The sequence below is a fragment of the Podarcis gaigeae genome, assembly GCF_964106915.1.
Source record: "Podarcis gaigeae genome assembly, chromosome: 13".
NCBI lineage: Eukaryota > Metazoa > Chordata > Lepidosauria > Squamata > Lacertidae > Podarcis > Podarcis gaigeae.
Genome location: NC_139689.1, coordinates 26,598,294 through 26,625,952, shown reverse-complemented (window position 1 = coordinate 26,625,952; position 27,659 = coordinate 26,598,294). Strand labels below are relative to the sequence as shown.

Sequence of the window (27,659 nt, the reverse complement as noted above, 5' to 3'; positions counted from 1 at the left end):
TCTTAGGAGTGGTGGCTTATATCATCTATGTTTAAACAAAAGATTTTAGCTGATATCAGAGACCTGCAATGATGTCCTGCATTGTAAAACCCATTTTTTTTGTTATTCTTCTTGTATTACCGTAGCATTTTGAGTTTCCATTTTAGCGTATGCTTGTCCTACTGTAGTATTATTCACAAAGTCTTTTTTGATTTTTTCCTTTCAGTGGAAACTGAAATATTCTGTCGAAAATCTTTAACACAGCAGTTTTGACTTCCTGGTTCCTCAGTGTATAAATAAGTGGGTTCAAAACTGGGGTAACTGCACTGTATATGAGGGTCACCATCATTTCTCTTTGTGAAGCATTCTCCACAGAGGGCAGCATGTAGTTAAACAACACTGGAACGTACATCAATCCAACCACCATCAAATGGGATCCGCAGGTGGAGAAGGCTTTCTGTCGACCACTTCGGGATTGCACTTTGAATAGAAGAAATGTGATAATATAGAAATAGGAGAGGAGTGTGGCAATGAAAGGTCCCATGGCAACGGAACTAGCTACAGTGTTGAGGAGCATGAGGTTGAGGTGGGTGCTGCCACAGGCCAGTTTCAGCAAAGGTTTGATGTCACATAAAAAGTGTTCAATGTGGTTTGGCCCACAGAAGTGCAGACGGGCAGTTGCCACTGCATGCATTAGGGCATGAAAAAAGCCAGCGAACCAAGTGGCTGCTGCCAAGAGTTGGCAGACCTGCCTGCGCATTATGATGGTGTAACGCAAGGGGTTGCATATTGCTACATAGCGATCAAATGCCATTACTCCAAGAAGAATGGCTTCACTGCTGCCCAAGAAATGGAAAAAGTGGAGCTGGGCCATGCAGCCAGCAAAGGAAATGGTTTGGACTGGCAACAGAAAACCAGCTAGCATCTTTGGAACAGTGACTGTGGAAAAGAAGATGTCAAGGCAGGAAAGGTTTCCAAGAAAAAAGTACATGGGAGTGTGCAGCTTTGGTTCAACTATTGCAACAAGCACAATAGCTGCATTCCCCAGTAGGCTGGCCAAATACATCATCAGGAAGATGGCAAAGAGTGTACACTGAAGCTGCCAGAGATTGGTCAGGCCCATCAAGATGAATTCTCTCACCTCTGTTTGGTTCTTTGTCACTACAAGGGAGGAAGAAAGGTAGGTGAGATCACTGTAGAGCATTATTCACGTCCATCACCCGTACCAGAAATCCATACAGACATAAGCAGATAAAACTAATTCTAAACCCCCTTGTGATTTTCTTTTCCTTCAACCATTTTCATCACTTTTGAGATTCCTAGTCATATCATACGGATGAATGACTTGTAAAATCTACAGACTTTTTAAACGTGCAGAGAAGCTCATGGGACACTCTTCCTGAGCCTTTACTCACGAGAACATTTATCCGAGCATCCTGTTCTCACAGTGGTAGGCCAGATGTCTATTTCCAGGTCACAAGCAGAACCTCAGTGCAGCTCCACTTTTTCCACCTACAATTCCCAGAAAATGGGGTGGAGGAAAACAGTGGACAAAACCCATAGCCAAAATGGTTAAGTCTCTTAAAAATAGAATCTAGCCAGACTCTGTATGAGAGAAAACCAGCAGGAAGCTGTTAATGAAAAATGCTGTAAGCTTTCTAAAGAATAATGAAGTACAACTATCCAAAACATCATTAACTTGCATTAAAGATACATTTTTGAGTTTGTGTAAATAACATCTAGAACTTCTACATGGTAATTACAGAAATGCAAAATGTTGGAGAGTGCTCTAATGTATAGGGAAGTTTTTAATGTTTAATGTTTTATTGTGTTTTTAATATTTTGTTGGAAGACACCCAGAGTGACTGGGGCAACCCAGTCAGATGGGTGGCATAATAATAATAATAATAATAATAATAATAATAATAATAATAATAATGTCTCTTTTGCAGCTCAAGTAAGGTATTAACTGTATGTTATACATGCAGGCTTTGCTGCAAAATTCTCAATGAGTCTCTGCTTAAAAAGCACATCTGAAGCACAGCAGAAGTTATTCTGCCTCTAGCAACATTAATACTGGGAAATTAACTCCAGACATTGATTATAACTCAGTTTCAGTATTAAAGACTTCATAATCCAACAAAAGCATTGTTTTGTCCTTGTTTCTGTTACCCACAGAAACAGACACTGAGATATGAATATTTCATTGTCCATCACACAGGAATAGCATTGCAGGGATTAGATTAGATGATCCTCAGAGTCTCTTCCAAGTCTTTGATTCTATAAGACACTAACATTTTAGTATCTGATTCCATAAATAACTACAGCAGTGGTGAAATGAAGGGGTTTAGCCAGGAATTTTGCCCTGGGTGAAGCCTCTAGGGCAGTGGTTCCCAACTTTTTTTGGTCATGATCCACCTAAGCCACCTAAGCCACCTAAGCCTCTCGAAAATCCTGATTCCCCCCCCCCACCCCGGTGACATATAATTCTTATTATTCAAAAAGTGAACTCCTATTAACTTGGTCTAATTCATTCTCAAATTGCCACCCTTAAAAATCACCCTTGCGGGGCATGTGCCCCATGTTGAGAACCATGGCTCTAGAGCCATTGAAGCTCTGAGCCTCCAAGCAATAAGCCTGGTCTGCCCAGTCACATAGACCCCACTCTATAGCAGTTTTGTTTTGCCTTTGTTGGCTCCCTTGTGTGACTCTGTGCCTCAGTGGAGTTGGAAAGCAATGGAGATTTTTCTTTTCTGTTGCAACAGAGTTCTCTCCCTCCTTGCAAGGAAGACCCAGAACAAAGGTGTGTAACAACTTTTAAAGACTTTAGAAACACATATAGAATTCCTTTAACTAATGTCTAAAATATAACTACTAATTTCCCAGTCACCCTACATATGTAACAGAACCTTAGGAAAACATCAGGCATGCAATGGAAGGGCACTTCCTCCTTGAAAATAGATTCGCAAAAAAAATTAATGCAACTTATATGGAACCTAAAGTGACTACAAAGTATAATTTCCTGAAATGAGTAACCTGGATAAAACCCTTTCCTCTGTGTTATCATAATTAAAATTTCATTTTTCTATTGTGTGCTTTAGTCAGGTTTATCAGCTGTAGATTTCCACAAATGCAGACTGTCAGCACAAACTTGTATACTTTCATCCTTCGAGTAAATAATGGGATGAGCATACATTTCTTGATTAACAGATAGCTATATAGTGCATTCTTTTAAGCTGCAGACAGCACCTACTTTGATAAGTCCGCTTGTCCATTGAACTTGAGACTGCATTAAGTGGTATGAAGGAAGTACAGTATTTAAAGGAGACAAAGCAACAACAACAACACTCTGATTGCTGTGTGAACCCACACAATTTTAGTATGCAACATGTGCCCAGCTTGTTAAGATTGTTGGCCGCCGTTGGGTAAATTAGCTACATTCATTAATTTAGTGCCTCTTGATTGCTCATGTGGGAATTGAGTTCACAATGCTCTTTATTTATGAGAAAATAAACAATTTGTGCTTTCGATAATACAAAGTGTGCTTTTGAGAATACAAAAATTATGCAATCCATATATTCTGCTACGTTGTTTTTAATGACCAAGATTATTTTTAACATCATCAATGTTTGCTCGTTCAACAATTTTTTAAAAGGCTCACATTTTTTAGTAGATAGTCCATCTTAACACCATTCTCTCCTCTCTTTAGAAGTTGTGTGCCCAGGCCCCACCACATGCAATGATTCCTGATTTGGGAAAAGAACCAGTCAAGACACAACATTTACATTTTGGGGTCAAAAAAGCCCACAACTTTTATTCATTGCAAATGTAATAGGTTTGGTGTAGCATTGGGTATAACCATTAACATCCAGCCTGGCTGCTGGAAGTATTTCCAAAGGGGTTTGCCCCTGAGACCAGGAGGACCTACAACATACATCAAAATGGGTCACCCCCACAAGAGAACCACCTTAAGGGTTTCAATGACCATAGCCCCCTCCTAGGCATCTTCCTGGATCCCTTTAATGGGATACCTCTTTCCTTTGGTGGAACAAGCAGAGGATTACAGCCTGCCCTCCACCAAGATTAAGGCCAAGAAATGCCTAAACTGCCACATGAGCCAAGCACTTTTGGCTTGTCATCAAACCAATCACATTTTCAACCAGGCCTTTAAGCCTCCAGGCATTATTCCCTGCAGCTGACAGGTAGACACCGTCATGTCTAAACAAGACCTCTGATTTGTGCAAACCTGTTTGGGGACACCACAGCATTGCCTCCTTTCTAACAGTTCATTAGAAACTGTTTTGTGGGTAAGTTACATGGCATGGCTCAAAGTTCGAAAATATGGCTCAGGCTACCATCTTTGATTTATTCCTCAGCATCTCCAGGTAAGACTAGGAGAGGACCCTGTCTTACACCCTGGAGAGCCATCATCAGTTAGTCAAATAGAGCAATGATCCAATTCTGTATAAGCCAGCTTCCTATGTTTGAAAGATAATTTTTCTGCATAATATTTTCCTCAGAGCAGATTTTACCTCTTGATTCCTCAAAGTGTAGATCAAGGGGTTTAAAACAGGTGTGACCACACTGTACAACAGAGTGATGCTCATTTCCCTTTCAGAAGATTCACCAGTAGAGGCAAGCATGTAGTTGAAAATAACTGGAACATACAAAAGTGCTACCACCGTTAGGTGAGAAGCACAGGTTGAGAAGGCCTTCCAACGGCTCTGCCATGACTGGACTTTGAAGAAGAGGAAGGAGATGATATAGAGATAAGAAAGGAGAGTGAGAAAGAAGGAACCTAGAGCAATGCAACTTGTGACAACATTGAGGAGGGTCATGTTGAGGGCCGTGCTACTGCAAGCCAATTCTAGCAGGGGCTTGATGTCACAGAAAAAGTGCTGGATAAGATTGGGGCCACAGAACCACAGCCGGGAAGTGACTACTGTGTGCATTAGGGCATGAAAGAAGCCTGCGGCCCAGGTAGCCACAGCTAGTGCAAGGCAAGCCCATTTATTCATGATGATGGTGTAACGCAGAGGGTTGCATATGGCCACATAGCGGTCATATGCCATGACTCCCAGAAGCATGCCTTCACTGCTGCCTAGGAAGTGGAAGAAGTGCAGTTGAGTCAGGCAACCAATAAAGGAGATAGTGTTGTGCCTCTTTAGGAAGCCATTCAGCATTTTGGGTACAGTAACTGTGGAGCAACATATATCAAGGCAAGAGAGATTTCCAAGGAAAAAATACATGGGAGTGTGAAGGCGTTGCTCAACCAGGACTACTGCCAAAATGGCCCCATTTCCTAGCAAGCAGGCCACATAGAGCAGCAGGAAGACTGTGAAAAGCATGTGTTGCTGTCTGTGGTCATTTGCTATACCCAAGAGAATGAACTCGTAGACCTCTGTCTGATTCCCCATCTCTGTGCAGATAAAAAAAATAAAAATGGGGGGAAATAGGCCAGTGGTTTTAGAATGGAATTAGAAGAGAATGTACTGTAGTGATGAATGAATTGAAAGACAATGGATTGTAGTGTTGGGACTGAAGCCATGAAAGCAATTTGACAAGGCTTCTTTCCCTGGTCAGTTTTTAAATTAATTTTAAGGAAAACAATATGAGATAGAAAGGCATGAAGATTATTTTCAAAGTATGTAGTATTTCAGCAGAAGTCCAGAGTGTTGGATTAAATAATCTCCATCATTCCTTCCATCTTCGTGATGCTAAGTAGAGTGCTGAATGCAGGGTGGAATACATCTGATGCAATATTTATCTCACTCTGTCATTCCTGAAAGAGTGATGAATTTTCATTAGCGTAGGGATAGTCAAAGTGGTGCCCTCAAGATGTTGTTGGACTCCAACTGCCACTAGCTCTAGCCAGTTTGTTCAGGAATTGAGTGAGAAATAGCATCTTCTGGAGGGTACTGCATTGGCCGCCCCTGAATTAGAGAAACACAGTTAGTGACATATTGAATAATCAGATCACATTTTGTATGAAATGAGTTTGTTAGAGTCTCTTCTATCCTACACACACTCTCTTTCTCTCTCTTGCTATTCCCAGGTAGAACACCATTCCCGCTGTGGGAGAAGTGCAAAGCAAAAAAAATTAGTGGTTGCACCTTCTCTCCATCACCTGTTAACACTTCACTGTCTTGTCCAAGCAATAAACATATCCCTCACTTCTTTTTCTTGCTCTGAACATAACCAAGGAACCACTTTGCATTGCTTTGTCATTGTTTTAGCAACCTTTGTAAACCTGCCTTACATCACACTTATAGGCTTGGGCTATCTATTGCATTGGTCTGTGGTTATATGCCCCTCCTTCCATTTCATATGCACATCCTTTAAAAGACTCAACTCACCAGAGTGCTCACCAAACAACCAAACTGGCTTCTTCAGATTTGTCCCATGTTTCTTTTTGTTCCCCCTTCCTTTCATTTGTTAAATGTGTAGAAAATAACAAAAACAACAAGTGTTGCATAAACTACAAAAAGGTTTGTTCTTGTTGATTCAGACTGGCAACTTTAACTGGCCCCTGTAGCTGTGTCATTATGGGAAGTTTGATGTCACTTTCCCCCCAAGAAAAAAGACATTGAGTTAAACATTATTAGCTGCAAAGTTGCTCAACATCAAACTGCACTTAAAGTTACAGTACAATGGGACAGCTGCAAACATGGGAAACTCATTGCCCCAGTTGCATGCAAAGGAACAAAGAAAATGAAAGATAGTGAAATTTATGGAAGATCCATATTATACACCTAAAGCATGTTCAGCACACATTTGAAACACATTATTCACCCCAAAAATTGTAGGAACTATAGTAAGGTTACCAGATTTTTTTCAAAGAATCCGGGGACACTTTTTTTTTTTGAAAAGAGAAAACATTTATTTTAAAAAATTATATTATTATTATTATTATTATTATTATTATTATTATTATTTTAAAGAAGTAATATGTCCTCTTCTGTGGTCTCCTCTGTCACATGGCCTTCCTCTGGGCCCCTACCTGCTCTCTTGGAGTGCTAGCCGCTGTGGAGTAGGCTCAGCTTGGGCCTGGGCTTGGCCATGTGTCCTTGCCCTCCCAGTGCTCTCCTACTTCTCTTCAGCAGCAGCAGTGGCGCAGCAAGGTCGGGGCTCACCTCTTTTTTCTCCTTCCTCTTTCTCTCCCTTCCTTCTCCTTCTCCTCTCCTCCTTCTCTCTGCATCAGCTCTGGGGTTTTCCTGGGCAGTCGGCCGGGTGGCCAGGTGCTCTCGCTCCAGGCTCAATTTGGGTTGGAGGTGTCAGCGGTTTCCCCAGTTGATGCACCAGGCGTCTCCAGTTCCCCCTTGGCAGTGGCTGTGGCAGTGACAGTCTCAGCAGCCCGGAGCCAACCTGGTAGTGCAGTTGGCTCTGGCTGGCTTCAGGAGCTGCCCGCTGCCATGGTGCCCGCCATTTTGCCTTGCCGGTGGTCCCCATATGATGTGTCTTGTGCCGTTGAACCAATCACACAACATTCATTCCCTGCTAATAAATCTACAACACCTAAAATATAAATCTGGGGACATTAAATGAAATCCGGGGATGGATTTTGTCTGTGGACAGATTTGTAAATCCGGGGACTGTCCCCGGGAAACAGGGACTTCTGGCAACCATAAACAGAGCTACTCCATCTCAGAGCTACCATTTCTAGCACTCCTAAGAACTTACACTTCCCAGGGTTGTTTGGGAGAAGTCCTGTGCTTTAAATGTGCACCACTTGTGCTTTAGATGTATAGTGCGGATCTGCCCATAGCTATGTATACTCATTCTATATTGGTGCAGCTCCATCAAGTTGCATCTCCAACTGATTACCCACTAGGCAACATTTAATCAGATAAAGATTTTTACTTGACATGGAGACAAGTGTTTAAAACTGTTAATTGCTGAAGATCAATTGTTAATTGCTGAAGCAATTGTTAATATTGAAGACTAGCACAACAGTATTACTACGAGACAGAAAACGAGACATGATTTACATGTGCAGACTGTAAAAATCATGCTTTGTATCATTTCCCACATCTATTCCACTTTTTCCACTGTGTGAACTGTACTCCTAATTTTTAACTCATTTATTCCTTTATTTCTGTAATGCATCCCATAGGGGAGAATAAGGTATGAAGGTATCTGAAATTTGCTAAGTAGATGGGATGTGGGTGGTGCTGTGGGTTAAACCACAGAGCCTAGGGCTTGCCGATCAGAAGATTGGCGGTTCGAATCCCCACAACGGGGTGAGCTCCCATTGCTCAGTCCCTGCTCCTGCCAACCTAGCAGTTTGAAAGCACGTCAAAGTGCAAGTAGATAAATAGGTATCGCTCCAGCAGGAAGGTAAACGGCGCTTACATGCGCTGCTCTGGTTTGCTGAAGTGGCTTAGTCATGCTGACCACATGACCTGGAAGCTGTACGCCAGCTCCCTTGGCCAATAAAGCGAGATGAGCGCCGCAACCCCAGAGTCGTTCACGAGTGGACCTAATGGTCTGGGGTCCCTTTACCTTTACCTTATTTCTGGATTTTCCTGGGATTTCATTACCGGGATTTCAAAGGTGGAATTGATGTCCCAGGGTCATTTCCAACAGGCTCTTTATATTGGATCTTAGACAAGTTGACTGAAAATTGTGAGTTTTTTGCGTTTTTGTAAAAAAAGAAAGAAAAAAAGCTCAATAATCTTGGAGTTTGTTTAAAAACAGCTCAACTTTTTGAAATATGGCAACCCTGTAGTTAAGGGATCCACATACTGAATGCATTTTTGTTATCTTTTAAAAAAAGTTGCTTTCTGCTGCAGCTCTTACCTTACCAAACTATATACTTCTTTCAGTCTAGATATTCAACTTGTAAATAGATTAAAATCCACAGAACCAGAGTAAGATGTTATCATCAGTTTGCCCACACTCATATTAAAGCAGAGGAGAGATATAGCTTCTTTGTATACTTTTGAGAGTGCTCATTTTATCACATCTACCCTCCTTTGGAAAAGAAAAACCAACCTCCCTTTAGGAGAAAAAACCAAAACCTTTAGAGATTTTTCATGTCATATGAGAATTCCTTTGTTTTTGAAAACATAAATGATTAATAAGGTCTTTTGAGATGGTATGTTAATTGTTTGTTTTATATGATATTGTCTAGAGAGAGAAAATTTTGAGCTTGTTTAAGCAAACTTGCTGATGAATTCCAGCTATGAAATTTCATGCTGGAGTCCATTCTTTGAAATTCTTTTGTAGTTCTTCTCAGGCCAGTAACAGTGAATCCTTCTTCTTTTTTACCCATTGGTTTCTTCATGTTGCCTTTTTTATATATCAGATCTGTATCCATTTATTAGTTTGGGAAAGTCTCATCAGTTTGTTCTTTGTAGGCAGCAAATGGGTATTGTTGACAACTAAAGGAATATATCATATTGGTTGATTTTATCATGTCTCTCATAATACTTTTGCAAATAGGGAGATTTCACCCCAACTTTCATTTCCTTTTTGCCTTCCCATCCACATAATTTTGGTGAGCTCAGTATGAAACTTCAATACTTGATTGAAAACCACCAAATAAGTTGTGGTGGAGTTATTAAGTTATAGAGGACTTGTGTTGAGATAAACTGGAAATGTGTTTATAATGTTATCAAGACTATTTTTGGGAGCATGCTTTTGTTAAATACTATGATTGTTCTGTTAGGCTCTTAAAAGTGATGTAAGGTTCAGACAAAGTTTCTCAGTTTATTTATTTGCATTTATTAAATTTTATACCACCCTTTATTTGCATACCCTCCAAAATTTCTCCAATGAAAATAGGGACATCCCATTCCATAATGATAATTTTACTATTTATACCCCACACATCTTACTGGGTTGCCTGTGGGCAGCTCCCAACATACCTTAATTTTCACTCCATAACACACAGTTTTTTCCTCCTAGAAAGTAAGGGGAAATGTCTGTGCGTGTTATGGAGCGAATGCCTATGGATGGCGGGGGAATCTGCTGCAGTCGTGAGCAGTCTGTGGCTTGCTTTGAAACAGCAAAGCAGGTGTAAGCGGCTCCTGTCAGCGAGCCCAGCGGGGAGGAGGGGGAGAAGCAGAGCGGGAGAGGACAGGCGGCTCCTGTCCAGTTGGCTGCTTTAAAACAACCCCGTGCTCTCTGTCCCTGCCCACAGTTTTTTGCTGTCCGATTTTGGATTAGCCACTGTAGGGGCTGTGTGTGTGTGTGTGCTTGAGCTATTGTTCTCCTCCTCCTGCCTCCGGTTCACTCTCCCAGCGCCCCTGCGACTTTAGGATTGATACTCTGTGTGTCTGTGTGCGAGAGAGGGATCGTTCTCCTTCTCTTGCTTCCCGTTCACTCTCCCAGTGCCCCTGCGCTCTCCCAGTGCCTCTGTAACTTTAGGATTGATACTCTGTGTGTCTGTGTCTGTGTGAGGGATCGTTCTCTTCTCTTGCTTCCCATTCACTCTCCCAGCGCCCCTGCGACTTCCAGTGCCCCTGTGACTTTAGGGCCGGTTCTCTGCGTGCGTGCGTGTGTTTTGACCTCACTGGGCTTGTTGGGGGAGAGTGTTGGTCGCAATTTTTCTTGATTTGTCTCAGAGTGGTTACTATCATGGTTTCCTTTGTTTGTCTTAGCGCGTTGCTTTTAATTATCTTTAAATGTGAGTGTGAGCGTTTTGGCAGCTGCTGAGCTGGGGAGGGGGGAGAGAAGCAGAGCCTGCTTGTTTTAAAGGAGCAAAGCGGGAGAGGAGCCTCTCCTGCATTATTAGCAGCATCCTTCTCCACACACCCCACGCGTGTTCCTTCTCCCCTTAAACCCCTCTCCTGCGTTATTAGCAGCATCCTTCACCACACACCACACATGCTCCTTGTCCCTTGAATGCTTTTCCTTCCCTCCCCACTTAAAACGTGGTTACAAATCACGGATCCACATGGATCCTCAGGATTTTTGCACTGAGTCACCCCAAATTCACCATCAGATCACATATGTGCGTGTTATGGTCAGGTGCGTGTTATAGAGAGAAAAATACGGTACATAAAATCATAATAAAACATTAAAAAAACACCTTTCCTAAACAGATTGCCTTCACATGGCTAAGGGGTCAGATACCCTCCAATATTTCTCCAATGAAAATAGGGACGTCTTAAGGAAAAGTGGGAGATTCTGGGATCTTATCAGAAACCAGGATGGCTTCTCTAAATCAGGGATGTCCCTGGAAATTAGGGACACTTGGAGGGTCTGCATTTGTAGATCTCAGGGTGATTCTCAACATAAAAATACACCAAAGAACCACAAAAATATAATAAAAACAAGAACAAACCAATAAAGCCTCTTTTGATCATTTGCTCTCAGTGAAATGTCAAAAACCTTCTTCCCAGAATCTTCAACAAGGCAGATTTGACTTCCTGGTTCCTCAATGTATAGATAAGTGGGTTCAAAACTGGTGTAACAGCACTGTATATGAGGGTCACCATCATATCCCTTTGAGAAGCATTACCCACAGAAGGAAGCATGTAGTTAAACAACACTGGCACGTACATCAATCCAACCACCATCAGATGGGATCCACAGGTGGAGAAGGCTTTCTGCCGACCAGTTTGGGATTGTACTTTGAAGAGAAGAAAAATGATAATGTAGAAGTAGGAGAGGAGTGTGGCAATGAAAGGTCCCATGACAATGCAACTGGTTACAATATTAAGAAGTAAGAGATTCAGGTGAGTACTACCACAGGCCAGTTTCAGCAAAGGCTTGATTTCACAAAAAAAGTGTTCAATGTGATTGGGCCCACAGAAGGGCAAACGGGCAGTTGCCACTGCATGCATCAGGGCATGAAAAAAGGCAGTAGACCATGTGGCTGTTGCCAAGATTTGGCAGACCTGCTTGCGCATGATGATGGAGTAACGCAAAGGGTTGCATATTGCTACATAGCGATCAAATGCCATTACTCCAAGAAGAATGGCTTCACTGCTGCCCAAGAAATGGAAAAAGTGGAGTTGTGCCATGCAACCACCAAAGGAAATGGTTTGGACTGGCAACAGAAAACCAGCTAGCATCTTTGGAACTGTGGTTGTGGTAAAGAAGATGTCAAGGCAGGAAAGGTTTCCAAGAAAAAAGTACATGGGAGTGTGCAGCTTTGGTTCAACTATTGCAACAAGCACAATAGATGCATTCCCCAATAGGCTGGCTAAATATAGCATCAGGAAGGTGACAAAGAGTGTACACTGAAGAGCCCAGAAATTGGTTAGGCCCGTCAAGATGAATTCTCTCACCTCTGTTTGGTTCTTCATCTCTAAAAGACAGCAGGGAGAAAGAAAGGTAGGTGAGTACCATTCAAGCCATTTACCTATACAGTGGTTCCTCTGCTTATAAACGTGATCCCTTCCGGGGTGCCGTTCGCACCCTGAAAAGTAGAACACCAGTTCTGCTTGTGCGTGTGACGTGATAGAGCACTTCTGCGCATGCACGAAACGGCGAACCCAGAAGTGTTCATAACCTGGAAAAAGGCAATGTGAAGCAAATGCAACTCGAGGTATGACTGTGTCTGAAATCTCTACAAACATAAGCAGTCTAATTCTAAACCCACTTACATTCTTTATAGGGAAATTATTTTATTTTTCCTACAACCATAATCATTACTTGCGTGCCCAGGTGTCGCACAACCCTCAAACCTGTCTGATGAATAACAGTCAAGAAACAGTATTTTTGGTCAAATCAGGGGCAATTTTATCGCCATCCCAGTCGCAGAGCCATCCCCTCCTACCCCCAGAAATAGACACTCACATTTTAGCATATCATTACATAAATTACTACAGCAAAATTGTACCTGTGTTCTCCTTCAAGTATGACTCTTTCAGGATCATCTGAAATCCAAAATGGACAAAGAATAGTTACAGATAGCATTGGTCAAGATTAATGTTTACCAATTAATTAATGTTTGCCAATTCAGTTATTCGAGTTGCAGCAAACACCCATTTAAATTATTGAACCCAAGTTATGTTCATTAACTTCAAATGGTCTTATCTTACTAGCACTAGCACCAGTTTTAACCCTTTGCTTTACTTTATCATCATGAGCATTTCATTTTTCTATTGTGTTCTTTACTCACGTTTATCAGCTGCAGTTTTCACAAAAGCAGGCTGTAAGCACAAACATGCATAATTTCACCCTGGGAGTAATAAATTGGATGAACATAAATTGCTATATTAACATCCAGCTATAGAGTGTGTTCTTTCAAGCTGCAGACGGTGCCTACCTTGATGAGTTCGCTTTTCCCTTAAATGATTGAACATGAGACTGATGTTAAGTGGTATGAAGGAAGTATTTAAAGGAGACAAAAGAAATACACTCTGATTGCTGTGTGACCCCACGTGAATGTGTAAGCCTAAGACTTAATATGCAACATGTGCCCAGCTTGTTAAAGATTGTTGGCGGTCATTGGGGAAATCAACTACATTCATTAATTGAGTACCTCTTCATGTGGGAATAGAGTCCATAAATCTCTTGGTTTTGAGAAAATAAACACTGTGTGCCTTTGAGAATAAAAAAGTGTGCTTTTGAGAACACAATTTGTGGAATCAATAAATTCTGCCAAGCTGTTTTTAATGACCAATTTTATTTTTAGAATATTATTTTATAAGGCCCACATTCTTGAGTACAGAATCCATCATAATGTAATTGTATTTGCGCCTTGGAAGCTGCGTACAGATTTTCTCCTCATGTGCCCAGGCACCACCACTCCCCTGATGTCCCCTGATTTAGGAAAAGAACCAATAAATACACAATAATAATTTTGGGGGTCAAATAAGGCCACAACTTTTATTATTTACAGGTGTAATAGGTTTGGCAAACACACTGGGTATAACCATTAACACCCAGCCCAGCTGCTGGAAGTATTTCCAAAGGGGGTTGCTCCTGAGACGAGGAGGACCTGTAACATACAGTACATCTAAATGGATCACCCCCACAGGAGAACTGTCTTAAGGAGTGCTATGGCCCTAGCCCATGCCTGGGTGTCTGAAGAGTAGCACCTCCTCCCAGATCCCTTTAATGGGATACCCATTTCCTTTGGAGGCTCAGGCAGAAGCTTACAACGCCCTAAAACAAGAGTAGGGCCAACCTAAACTGTCATCTGAGCAACTACCATTATTTCTAAACACGGCCTCTTGTCAGGTTTCAGTGAATTCTGATCCTTTCCCCTCTCACAGTAGACAGTCAAGGAAGTAGACAAGGAAGCTCTTACTGAGTCTTTATTCAATATTCATGGCAAGAGGCCTCTGTACACTGCCTCTTAAGTTAATGGTGTTGCTCCAACTGAGCTCCTCCTCCCTCCCTTCCTAGCAACAGCACTTCACCTTACAGTGGCCGCCAGGGTCTAATTGTCTCTGAGTCCTTTGCTCTTCCACTTTCAATGCATGCCAGGTTCTGGGAGAAGGAGGGGGCGTCAGAAATGCTGTTCTGGGAGAATGTGTCTCTGTCTCACCCTTCTCTTTTCCCAACACCTCCCAACTCTTCTGTTCACCTGTCTCTGAGCTGTGACTTTCCTCAAACAACAGCTTCAGGGGAAAGGGGGGCAGTATCCACCATTCCTCCTCAGTCTCATCCCCCTCAGTCCAGTCCCTGACACCTCTTTATCAAAGGTGGTGTTGGGGTGCCAAATCAAGAATAAACCCAATAACTCAACTTTGCATTTCACTGCACAGTTCACCTTCTTTCTTGCTTTAATTATACAAATTGGGTGTGGAACACCACACCATTGCCTCCTTTCCAACAGTTCAGACCCATTTGTGGGTAATTTTTCATTAAAAAGCAAAATAATTCATACTTTGTGAAGCAATCAGCAAAACAAAACACAGCCATGCTTTAAAATGGTAACTTTTTTGAATTTAGCAATGTCACCCAAGTAATATGTACAAAAATGCATACACCAGTGTAAAGTGACATATTTGTGGAAGTAGCACACAAAATTCTATTATAGTAGGGGGAAATGGTATATCAGGAGAAATCCCATACAAACATGTGGCAATCAGGAGAAATTCACACTGAAATTGGAGAATTTTCACGAGGATTTTAAATAATGCAAACTGATGTGGAAAGTGAAAATAAGTTGGAAAAATGAGAAACTAGTTGACAGATTTGCTCATCTTAGCCTAGACAAACTATGTTCTGTAACCAAGGTGTCACAGGAGCCCCTCATTTTCTCAAGAGATTGCTTTTTCAGCTGAATGTTGCTTTTATTTGTTTATACCTGCTTACAATGATACCCTCTTTCCATCAGATCTGGGCTTTGGATCAGCTCCTAGCTTCTTGGTTTTATTCTCAAATGTCATCTCAGTTGCCAGGGTAGAATTCCAACTGCTGCATCACATCTGAACTGGATATGATCTGCATATGCACATGCTTCTTTTGATAAACTGAAAATAGAGTAGTGAGAACATTTTGGCCCTTACTGCCAGTACAATGAATTTTGGACCTGCCAGTATGATATTTCTTCAGCAACACAGATTGCTGTTTCCCAAAAACTAACCATTTACACATACTTCTGGCAATGCAAGTACAGTCACATTCCTTCCTCCCTTTCTTTTTGATGAAATTACAGAGGCATATCAGTTCCCTTTATCCCACAATGAAATAATTTTTGTTTTCAACATTGAATAAGGTCCATGCCTTCCATCAATCAAGATCTACCCCAAAGATCTTACCTGCATTACATTGCAGCAGAGAGTTTGGCCATAGAGTATACACTTGCCTATGATCTACAGACAAGCCCTACAGGCATGCTTACATGGTATTCATGTTTTAAAGGCATGTTGGCTTTTTATGTGTGTTACATATATTTTTAGGTGTGTACAGGAAAGGGGAATCATCATAACGATTCATTATGAGTCTGTAGACCAAGGATGGGAAGCATTAGCTCTCCATTTGTTCTTGAACCACAACTCTCATATTCTTTGGTTATTGGCAATGATGTCTGGGATTATTGGAGGTACAGTCCAAGAGCATCTGGATTGTTCTATATCCCTATTGTAGACCTTTTGTGAGGTTGAACCAGTTTCAGAGACCAGATCCATCCAACAGATTGTTACTTACTGTAGCTTGGAAAGACACAATATAAAAGACCTGTGGATTTGTCTGCTAAAAAGATTTACAAAATTCATGCCCATTGCATGAAAATATCCCACCCACCAATACAGAATACAGCTATAGCTGGCCCCTCCCTTAGTTCAACACAGGAAAGCCTAAAAGTGGTTATGAGGATCTTTTGACATTCTCTGTGCCTAGCTGCATCTTATGATCTTCCACAGCCAATATCAGTTCTCTGAAACAAGGGCAATAGCAAACTATTAAGTCCATATTTAAGCCCTGCACTTTTGATTTATTAATTTCTTAATAGCAGTTTTCACTTCTTGATTCCTTAGAGTGTAAATCAGAGGATTCAGAACTGGAGTGACAACAGTGTACATGAGAGTGACCATGATTTCTTGCTTTAGGGATTCTCCTGAGGAGGGGGGAACGTAAGTCAAGATCGCCCCTGCATAGAAAAGAGTCACAACTGTGATATGTGAGGCACATGTGGAGAAGGCTTTTGCTCTGCTTTCCTTAGACTTTACTTTTAAGAAGAGGAAGGAGAGGATGTAGGTGTAAGAAAGAAATGTTAGGAGGAAAGGGAGCACAACAATTAGGCCTGTAACAATGTTGAGGAGCTGGAGGTTAAGAATGGTGCTACAGCACGCCAATCTCAAAAGGGGTTTAATGTCACAGAAGAAGTGCTGGACTATGTTGGGGCCACAGAAATGGACCCGAGACGTCATTATGGTGTGCATGAGAGCATGGAGGAATCCAGTGGTCCAGGTAGCCATGGCCAAGAAAAGGCAAGCCTTCTTGTTCATAATGACAGTGTAACGCAGTGGATTACATATTGCTACATAGCGGTCATAGGCCATGACACCCAGGAGCAAAGCTTCACTGCTACCCAGGAAGTGGAAAAAATGAAGCTGTGTCATGCATCCAATAAAAGAGATTTTCTGGTATCCAAAGAGGAAGCCTGTCAACATCTTTGGTACAGTGACGGTGGAGTAGCATATGTCAAGGCAAGAGAGGTTCCCAAGAAAGAAGTACATGGGGATGTGCAGGCGTGGCTCAATCAGTGCTATGAGTAAAATGATGGCATTCCCTACCATGCTAACAAAGTAGACAAACAAGAAGATGATGAAGAAGAAGGTTTTCCGTCCAGGGACATTAGTCAGACCCATGAGGATAAAATCATTCACATTTGTCTGGTTCTCCATCACTGAAAAGAAAGGTAGAAATATTGCAAGGAAGCATCATTATGGCAGGCTGTTTCAGTTGTAAATGAGCAAAGATGAAGCCAAAGAAAGAAGTAAATCAGGTGAATGGGGGAAAGGATAAGTAAGTCTAGAACATCAAAAATAGAAATTGGTCTCATAGACCTCAGTAAATCACAGCTAGGATCCTCTGCCAAATCTAAATGATCCCAGGCTACACTTCTCTTGTTTCATTCCTGACTATGCTAAATGGTATGCATAAGATTTGGGGTGGGTGAGTACAGAAGAGCTGGCTCCTCAGTCTCCAATCTTCTCATATTAGCAAATTGCTCTAAAGATCAGCCTACAATGATTTGCTGGGCTTGTTGGCTCTTAAATGAAGAGTGAGAACTTGCATACACATAACAAAGACACTGGGTGCCACAAAGGCAAGCCCACCAACCAGTTTCCCAAGTAAAAATATGCTTCTGATGCTTCATGCCCATATCCATCACTGTCCTAATCAGCTTTGTACTACCTGTACATAACAGGAGCTGGGAATCACAAGTTGGGAGAAGAATATTGCTCTCAGATTCTGCTTGTATGCTTCCCATAGGTGTCTGGTTGCCCCTGTGAGAGCAGGCTACTCTACTATGTTGGCCCTTTGGCCTGACTCAGTGGGACACTTCTTGTGTTCTTATGTGACATTGGTGTGTATATCAAGTGCAGATTTTTCTCACTCTAAAATCCTTGCACCTCTTTAGAAGAAGTTTGTGTCTGCAAATTTTCATCCATTTCCCCTCCCCAAGTTATAAATGTTTGTTTCCCCATTATAGGATACAGGGCAAGCATCTGAAGCTTGGGAAAACAAGGCAAGCCACTCTCTAACAGAGCTGTCAAAGTGCGTCCAAAGCAATTATTTCCCCCTACTCTTTTGATGCTCCAGTGGTAGTTATGACAAAAAATAGTAGTAATGCTCCCCTTCCAGTCCGCTTCTGCTCTGCTATTATGAGACTGATAGATTTGGACTTGGCAGATCTTCTTCCATGACCACTCCTTTCTTTGACCAGATAGAATTGTTATTGAATTACAGAGCACCTTCATTGTTGCCAAAGACCTACGGAAGAAGAAATCATGCTGGAATTAAGCAAGGATGTTTTCTGAAGAAGTTGTAGGACTTCAGCTCCCATTATCCCTTATCGTTGGCTATGCTAGCTGGGGCAGATGGGAAATGGAATCCAAGAATATATGAAGTTGAAATTGTTGTTGTTAAATTGTTATTATGTTATTGTTTTGCTCTGTTATGATGAAATTGTTTTTGTAGTGTTTGAAATGCACCCCTGTTTCTTTGTTGTAAGCTATTTTGAGCATGACTTTTGTGTGTGGAAAAGTGGCATACATACAAACAGAATGAATGAATGAATGAATGAATGAACGAGTATGGACAGCCATGGGTTCCCTATCCCTATATTCAGTCCAGAAGCAATTTCAGACCATCTTCTATTCTAACTTTTCTCCAATTTCCGTCCTATATCCCACTCCCTTTACAACTATTTTACCCACTGTAAATAGACGTTGTAAATCAGGAGTTGACTAGACTCAAGCACAGGAATGTGTGGACGTAGCTCATATTTCAATAGTATTTACCCAAACATAATTGCTCAGCACTAGAATGTTTCCTTTTAGAAGACTGGAGGAAGAAAAGTAGAAATTAAGAATATAAAGAGTACACTTCATACTTGCATCTTTTTTTAGGGACCAAGCATTAACTTTTCCAGCTATTCTTCTCAGTCAATGGTGTTCAGTGGAAAGCAGTATTCCAGAAAAACTGGTGATGTTGTGGTTGTATGGTGCCGTTCATACCCAATAGCAGTCCTTGTTTATGCAGTCCCTTTGTATAAAATCAATACACTGGGGGTGCAGTGAGTGGAGGGACAAGAGATCTGTTAATTACTCTCAAGGGGAGAAAATGCGTAAATAAATGAGATAATTTACTCGGGGTTAATACAAGCAAAACACAACCCAACCCATATCATACTCCAAGGAGTACAAGGTGGCACGCATGAATGTCACCCTCCTTTTTATCATTGCAACAACTCTGTTAGGCTAAGAGATGATAACTGATCTGAGATCACTTACTGTGCTTCATGACTGAGTGGGGATTTGAACCCTTAGTCCCCCAATCCTGGTACAACACCCATATCATTCATATCAGTGTGCTCCCACTGGAATAAAACACAAGACTGTATTTTGATGCAAGGGGCACATTTTTATCAACCATTTGCATATGCAACAAGCAACTTCTAATTAACATTATCTCAGGTCTGCTCACTTGGAGGGGTCTGTGCTGTCAAAAGGCAGGAGGGCTGGGTTGTCAGGGTACAGTGGGGGGTGGAGAAAGAGAGGAAGGCAGATTCTGCACGGCCTGCCCTGCTGGTGCTTCCATGTGGTAGCACATGGAACATGCTAGTAAAGCTTTATCCACCAGGATTGAACACTGAGCCCTGCTACCCTTCCTGGCTGCACATTTAATTAGGGTTCACAGGGTGACTGCAACAGCATGCTTCATTTAATTCCAAGCAACTAGTATTCAGATGCACAGTGCCTCTGAAATTGGATGAAGAAAATAATAATTGTGGTTAGTAGCCATGGACAACTGTGAAGCGGGAGAGCAGCCATGGTGGCTGCAGGGAGTTGCTAGAGAGGAGAAACATGCAGACACCAAGCTTGGCAACCGGGAAGTGCAGCAGTGGATTATGAGAACAAACACATTTTTTAGTTGGGTGATAAAAATGCATCTGGGAGATAAAATGACACACAGGATTGAGGAATGCTGTGCATGCAAGAGGGTAAGAGACAAGCCAGCAAAAGGTTTGAGAGGATCTGACGAAGATGGGGGCAGAAGAATGGGTGAGTATATGAAATTATGCTGAGGAGGGAGGAAACGAAGGTTGCAGTGAAGTAACTGTAAGACCACTTAAGGAGAGATTTAGGCCTGCCTAAAAGGCTAAAAAAGAAAATCTATAAGAAGAGAACTCACAGGGGGGGTCCTGCAATTTCATCTCCTCCCAGTGGTGAGGCAAGGGAAGAGCAACAAACAGAGGAAAAAGCTACCTCCCTGTCACAGGCAGGGGAGGAAGAAACTGAGGATTTACAACTAGAGGAGATGGCCTCAGGAGGATCTGGTTCTGTATTAGAGAGAATTCTTGAGAAATTGGAGTCTTTGGAGAGGAAAGTTGACCAACAAACTGCGAAAATTGACCTTAATACAGAAACTTTAAACAAATTATCTGGGCAAGTTGCACAGAATGCACAAGCAATTGGACAACTGAAGGAGGCTGCAGGTGAAAATCAGAAACTGGCCGAAGAGACCAGCCAAAGAGTGGGAGAGTTGGAAAAAGAAGTAAGGCCGCTCAGTAAGCAGGTTGGGGAACACCAGACCTATCTCTCCATGTTGGAACTTCGGAACAGGGAGATTAATTTAAGGATAAGATCGATACCAGAAGTGGAAGAAGGTAATCTAGCTGAGTTTCTGACCAAAGAATTCTCCAAGTTCTGGGGTCTAGAGGAGGAAGACTTTAAAATTGTGTCAGCCTTCAGACTTGGAAGACTTACAAAGAGAGAAAGGCCCAGAGACTGTTTGATTACGTTGAGATCAAAGGAGGAAAGGGACAAGATTTTGGGCCTGCACTACGGAAGCTCCTTGAACATTTCGGACAAAAGAATTGAGATTTTTAAGGACATTCCTAAACAGCTGTTGGATCTTAGATCTGAATATTTGGACTTAGTAAAACTGCTGAGAAGCAACTCAATCATCTTTAGGTGGGATTTTCCCCAAGGACTATCTTTTACCTTTAGAGGGAAGAAGATTAAAATTAGAACTTTGGAAGATAGGGACAAGTTTTTGACTGCCTACGGAGAGGACCTTCATAAAGGACTTGAACTACCCTCAGGGCCTGAACCACCACAGGTGCCTGTACCTCAGAACCCTGAAGACTCACAGAACAAAATACCATCCCAAGGAAACTAAACAGATCTATCCAGGATGTCTCTGCAACTTTTAAGTTGGAATATAAATGGCTGCAACAGTCCGGAAAAAAGGAAGAAAATCTTTCACATATTAAAAAAGGAGCAACTAGACATTACTTGTTTACAAGAAACACATGTGACTAGGCTCCACAGAAAAATATTGGTAAATAAAAGGTTAGGCCAAGAATTTATATCTTCGGACTTAGTTAAGAAGAGAGGAGTGGTGATATATGCAAAGGAGAGCCTCTCACCAAAATTTCTATTTAAAGATGAACATGGAAGAATTTTGGCAATTGAAATACAGCACCAAGGAGAGAAAATTTTGATATTAGGAATCTACGCTCCAAATGAAGGGAAATCAGAATTCTACAAGAAGTTGCATGAGATTATGCTGGATTATCTGGACTATGATAACATCATTATGATGGGAGATATGAATGGGATCGTTTCTACAAACATGGATAGGTCACAAAGCCAAAAGGTTACTAAAGAAGGCAGACTACCAAAGACCTTTTTTGAAATGACAGACAACATGGACTGGATTGATATATGGAGGACAAAGAACCCCTTAGGGAAAGAAGGAACATTTTTCTCTGAAGCCCAACTGACTTGGACAAGAATTGACCAAATATGGATTTCTAGAGGTCTGGCTCCTAAGGTGAAGAAAGTGGAAATCTGCCCAAAGACCTGCTCCGATCATAACGCGTTGAAAATGGACATGACATTATTACCAACCGGCTCCTTTAGATGGAAGATGAATGACAACTTGTTTAGAGATCAGGAGATTATCAAGAAGGCCAAAAAAACAATAAAGGACTATTTTGAGATAAATTTGAACACTGCTGTGGAAAAAAGAACAATCTGGGACGCAAGCAAAGCTGTGATGAGAGGGTTCTTGATACAACAGAACGCCATAAAGAAAAGACTACAAAATGAGAAAAAGGACAAGATTTTGGGGAAAATTAAAGAGTTAGAGAAGAAACTAAGAGTAAACCCGAAGTCACAGCCGATTTTGAGAGAAATTAAACTTCATCAGGCACAATATTCCAAACTGATAAATCAGGAAATAGAATGGAAGATTAAATCAATGAAACAAAAAACATTTGAATCGGCTAATAAATGTGGGAAACTGCTGGCTTGGCAGTTGAAGAAGAGACAAAAGCTGAACATAGTAACAAATTTGGAAATAGAAGGAAGGAATATTCAGAACCCGGCGGAAATTAGAAAATGTTTCCAGAAATATTTTAAGAAATTATACACTCAAGGGCCACAAAAGGAGGAAGAGATTGCAAAATTTTTGGAGAAAAATGGACTTAAAAAACTATCACAAGAAAATAGATCACTCCTGAATAGTAAAATAACACGACTAGAGATAGAACAGGCCATTCAGAATATGAAGTTGGGCAAGTCTCCAGGGCCAGATGGCTTGACCTCCAAGTACTATAAGACATTAAGTGACTATTTGATTCAACCACTGATGGAGGTCAGCAATGAAATTATGGAGGGAAAGAAGGCGCCTGAATCGTGGAAGGAAGCTTTTATCACATTGATACCAAAGTCAGAAACTGAAAAGACACAACTTAAGAACTACCGTCCCATTTCCCTTTTAAATGTGGATTACAAAATATTTGCTGACGTTTTGGCAGGAAGACTTAAAAGAGTTTTAAATGAGATAATTCATAAAGACCAGGCAGGCTTTCTCCCAGGAAGACATTTATTTGCTAATACAAGGAACATTATTGACATTTTGGAACTTTTGCAAACAAATATTAACACTAAAGCAGTTCTAATTTTTATAGACGCGGAGAAGGCCTTCGATAATATTTCTTGGAAATTTATGAAGGGGAATTTAAAAGAAATGGGAGTGGGGCGGGGTTTTGAAAATGGGATTGACGCGATTTATTCAGAACAAAAGGCAAAACTGATAGTCAACAATGTGGTTACAGAAGAGTTTAAGATTGAAAAAGGGACACGACAAGGCTGCCCGATTTCCCCCTTGCTGTTTATTTCTGTCCTGGAGGTGCTCTTGAACTTGATTAGAGGGGACCGGTTGGTGCAAGGGATTCAGATCGGAGCGAAACAATATAAACTTAAAGCTTTTGCAGATGACCTTGTTTTGACATTGCAAGAGCCAGAATCTAGTACAAAAAGAGTGTTACAATTGATTCAGGACTTTGGTCGGGTAGCGGGCTTTAAACTAAACAAACAGAAAACTAAGGTGTTGGGAAAAAACTTGACAGATGCAGAGTCAGAACGGTTTCAGAGAGAAACAGAACTAACTGTGGTTAAAAAAGTAAAGTACCTAGGGGTAAACATAACAGCAAAAAATCTGAGTCTATTTAAGGATAATTATGAAAAATGTTGGTCTGAAATTAAGAGAGACTTGGACAGTTGGTCAAAATTGAAGCTTTCTTTGTTAGGCCGAATTGCTGCTATTAAGATGAATGTATTGCCTAAGATGTTGTTTTTGTTTCAAACATTGCAAATTGTGGATAAGACGGAGTGCTTCAGGAAGTGGCAGAGAGATATTTCTAAATTTGTCTGGCAGGGCAAAAAGCCCAGAATTAAGTTTAAGATATTAACTGATGCGAAAGAAAGAGGGGGCTTTGCCCTGCCAGACTTAAGGTTGTACTACGAAGCCGCAGCTTTCTGCTGGCTAAAAGACTGGCTACTTCTAGAGGACACTGACGTGTTAGATTTAGAAGGTTTTAACAATGCATTTGGCTGGCATGCATACTTATGGTATGACAAAGTTAAGATCAATAAGGCCTTTAAGAACCATATTGTCAGGAAAGCAGTGTTTAATGTCTGGACAAAATACAAAGACCTATTGGAAAATAAAACTCCAAGATGGCTATCACCTCTGGAGGCTAAGGCCCGAAAAAGACCCAATATGGAGGCCAAATGGCCGAAATATTGGGAAATAATAGAGAAAGAGGGCAACAATTGGAAATTGCAGAGTTTGGAAAAAATGAAAGACAAAGTGCGAGACTGGTTACATTACGCTCAGATTCAAGAAATTTTTAAAAAGGATAAAAAGTTAGGATTCCAGGTGGAGAAATCGAAGTTGGAAACAGAATTGTTAGAACCTAAGACTAAAGTACTCTCAAGAATGTATAACTTGCTGTTGAAATGGAATACACAAGATGAAATGGTTAAGTCGGCCATGATAAAGTGGGCACAGGATATTGGGCATAATATTATGTTTGAGGATTGGGAAAGGTTGTGGACCACGGGGATGAACTTCACGGCATGTAATGCTCTGAAGGAAAATGTAATGAAAATGATATATAGGTGGTACATGACCCCAGTTAAACTAGCCAAAATATGCCATGTGCCAGACAACAAATGTTGGAAATGTAAGGAAAATGAAGGAACATTCTTTCACCTCTGGTGGACTTGTCCCAGGGTGAAGGTCTTCTGGGAAATGATATATAATGAGCTGAAAAAGGTATTTAAGTATACCTTCCTTAAGAAACCAGAGGCCTTTCTCCTGGGCATTGTCGGCCAGATGGTGCCAAAGAAGGACCGAACATTCTTTTTGTACGCAACAGCAGCAGCAAGGATACTTATCGCCAAGAAGTGGAAAACTCAAGATCTACCCACTCTGGAAGAATGGCAGATGCAGCTGATGGACTATATGCAACTGGCTGAGATGACTGGCAGAATTCGAGACCTGGGAGAAGAGAGGGTTGAAGAAGATTGGAGGAAATTTAAGACTTATTTACAAAAATATTGTGACTTGGTGGAAAGTTAAGTAGGATGTTTGATCATAAATAATTGGCCACCACAAAATCGGATTGAAATGGGATGTAAAGTGAGATTAAGAGAAATTAATTTACAGAGGATTATATTTAAATAAGTGGTTATAAAATTTGCAAATTAGATGATAAATTGCTGGGAATAATTTATGATGATGAAAATGGCAGCGGGAGATGTGAGGAAGTCCAAAGAAGTTATGAAACTCTGTTGAGATAAAAGAAAGGTTGTTTATCTTTGTACTTTATTTTGTAAAAACCCCTAATAAAAATTTATTAAAAAAAAAACAAACAGTGTTGTTACTCGGATGTTGACTATATGCTGGAGCACAGAGTGAAATTACTACTGCTATCCTGGGTACAACAGGAAAAAGAAGGAAGGAAAGAAATTCTGCTTCTATGATTGTACCCCATGTCCAGAAGGGATGATCTCTAAGTATAAAGGTGGGAGGAATAACTTACACAATTATATTATTTTCATTTCAATAACACAACATGAAGTGTAAACCCTTGAATGTATAGGGAGATGTTTTACAATGCAAAACTTTAAACCAAGACTAGAAAACCTAACTATTAATCATTAAAAGTTTAGAGTGTGGGACTGAGTAAATTTGTGTCCATCACTATCTCTCAGTCTAAGAAACCTCACAGGGTTGGTGTGAAGATGCCTTGCCAGGTAGTTCCACTGTCACTGAAAGTCTTTCCTAGATGTTTCCTGTGTGAATAGGGTATCCAAAATAAACTTTTTCCAATGGACCATCATACATTTCAACAATATACTGTCCTTTTAATATTGTTTCATTTAATTGATTTTCATAACCTTATTTCAATAAAGAGCAGGTTATAAATTACTTAACTTAATATATAATAAAGGACGATGCTGCTTTCTGAATTGTGTGACATTTGTTCCTCAACAGCACTGAAAAGCCTGCACTTGTGGAATGACACCTTGGAGTTTATTTTACTCAGCCAGATGATAATATCACTTACATTTTTGATAGAACCTCACCATTATTATTTTTCCTGTTGCATAATCTTGCAATACAGTTTCTATTATTAAGACTTCAAACAAAGAACAGAATAAATAGTCAGCATAGCAGAACAACGCAATGTTTTACTGTTTCATGAAACAACATGAAACATTGTGAAGATTGCCTTTAGAATATGTCTATGTGGGGGAAAATAAATTTCCAAAGTCATCAATGAAATTTAACTCAAATTTTCTGTTTCAGTCTTTATGTGCATTTTTTTTTCAGAATAAAAAATCAGCATGATATTATTAGAGTTCTGTGACACCCCCCCCAAAAAAGTTAAGAACCAATTCTTTAGCTATATATTGGTCAATGTCCAAAATATTTAAATAGATCTTATTTTATTTCAGATATGGCTGCCTGTGTGAAATGTCCAGAAGATGAGTATCCCAACAGTGGCCAAACCCAATGTATTCCCAAGGTCCCATGCTACCTCTCTTATGAAGAAAATTTAGGGCTCATCTTAGTTATCTTGACTATTTCTTTCTCTTTGATCACAACATTCGTACTTGGGACTTTTATGAAGCACAATAACACTCCCATAGTCAAAGCCAACAATCGGACTCTCACCTACATCCTCCTCATCTCCCTCCTGCTTTGTTTCCTCTGCTCCTTTCTCTTCATTGGACAGCCTGGAAAGGTGACCTGCCTTCTCCGAAAAATCACTTTTAGCATCATTTTTTTTGTCGCCCTTTCCAGTGTTTTGGCAAAAACCATTACTGTGCTTCTTGCATTCATGGCAACCAAACCAGGATCCAGGATGAGGAAATGGATAGGGAAAAGGCTGGCAAATTCTATTGTTGTTTCCTGCTCCTGTATTCAGGCTTGCATAGGTACTCTTTGGTTAAGTACATCCCCTCCATTCCAGATATGGATATGCACTCACTGCATGGGGAAATCATACTTGAATGTAATGAGGGTTCAGTGGCCATGTTTTATGGTGTCTTAGTCTATATGCTCCAACTACCGCACAATTGCACTCATTTCACACGCTAGCAAGGTTATGCTTAAAATTCTACAAGGAAGGCTCAAGCAGTATGTGGACCGAGAACTCCCAGAAGTGCAAGCTGGATTTAGAAGAGGCAGAGGAACCAGAGACCAAATTGCAAACATGCGCTGGATTATGGAGAAAGCTAGAGAGTTCCAGAAAGACATCTACTTCTGCTTCATTGACTATGCAAAAGCCTTTGACTGTGTCGACCACGGCAAACTATGGCAAGTTCTTAAAGAAATGGGAGTGCCAGATCACCTCATCTGTCTCCTGAGAAATCTCTATGTGGGACAAGAAGCTACAGTTAGAACTGGATATGGAACAACTGATTGGTTCAAAATTGGGAAAGGAGTACGACAAGGCTGTATTTTGTCTCCCTGCTTATTTAACTTATATGCAGAAGTCATCATGCGAAAGGCTGGGCTGGATGAATCCCTAGCCGGAATTAAGATTGCCAGAAGAAATATCAACAACCTCAGATATGCAGATGACACAACCTTGATGGCAGAAAGTGAGGAGGAATTAAAGAACCTTTTAATGAGGGTGAAAGAGGAGAGCGCAAAATATGGTCTGAAGCTCAACATCAAAAAAACGAAGATCATGGCCACTGGTCCCATCACCTCCTGGCAAATAGAAGGGG

The 27,659-nt window shown here is 40.9% G+C and overlaps 4 protein-coding genes across 4 annotated transcripts in view; 1 reads left to right on the top strand and 3 right to left on the bottom strand.

Moving 5' to 3' along the window:
- LOC310830551 (olfactory receptor 6N1-like) overlaps positions 1–27,659 on the top strand; it is a gene marked incomplete at its 3' end in the record, with an annotated part of 236,827 nt that overhangs the window by 145,232 nt on the left and 63,936 nt on the right. The gene's annotated exons all lie outside the window — the stretch shown is intronic.
- Positions 170–1,183, bottom strand: LOC310830837 (olfactory receptor 12D2-like; the record flags this gene model as incomplete). Its single annotated transcript, XM_083710674.1, has 1 exon — positions 170–1,183. One exon carries the CDS (start codon positions 1,181–1,183, stop codon positions 170–172), a length of 1,014 nt encoding a protein of 337 aa, XP_083566800.1.
- On the bottom strand, positions 4,458–5,396 carry LOC310830836 (olfactory receptor 12D1-like; the record flags this gene model as incomplete). Its single annotated transcript, XM_083710673.1, has 1 exon — positions 4,458–5,396. The coding sequence occupies one exon, from the start codon at positions 5,394–5,396 to the stop codon at positions 4,458–4,460; it is 939 nt and encodes a 312-aa protein (XP_083566799.1).
- LOC310830835 (uncharacterized protein) lies at positions 11,298–17,234 on the bottom strand (the record flags this gene model as incomplete). Its single annotated transcript, XM_083710672.1, has 4 exons — positions 11,298–12,238; positions 12,773–12,809; positions 13,593–13,698; positions 16,315–17,234. The coding sequence occupies 4 exons, from the start codon at positions 17,232–17,234 to the stop codon at positions 11,298–11,300; spliced, it is 2,004 nt and encodes a 667-aa protein (XP_083566798.1).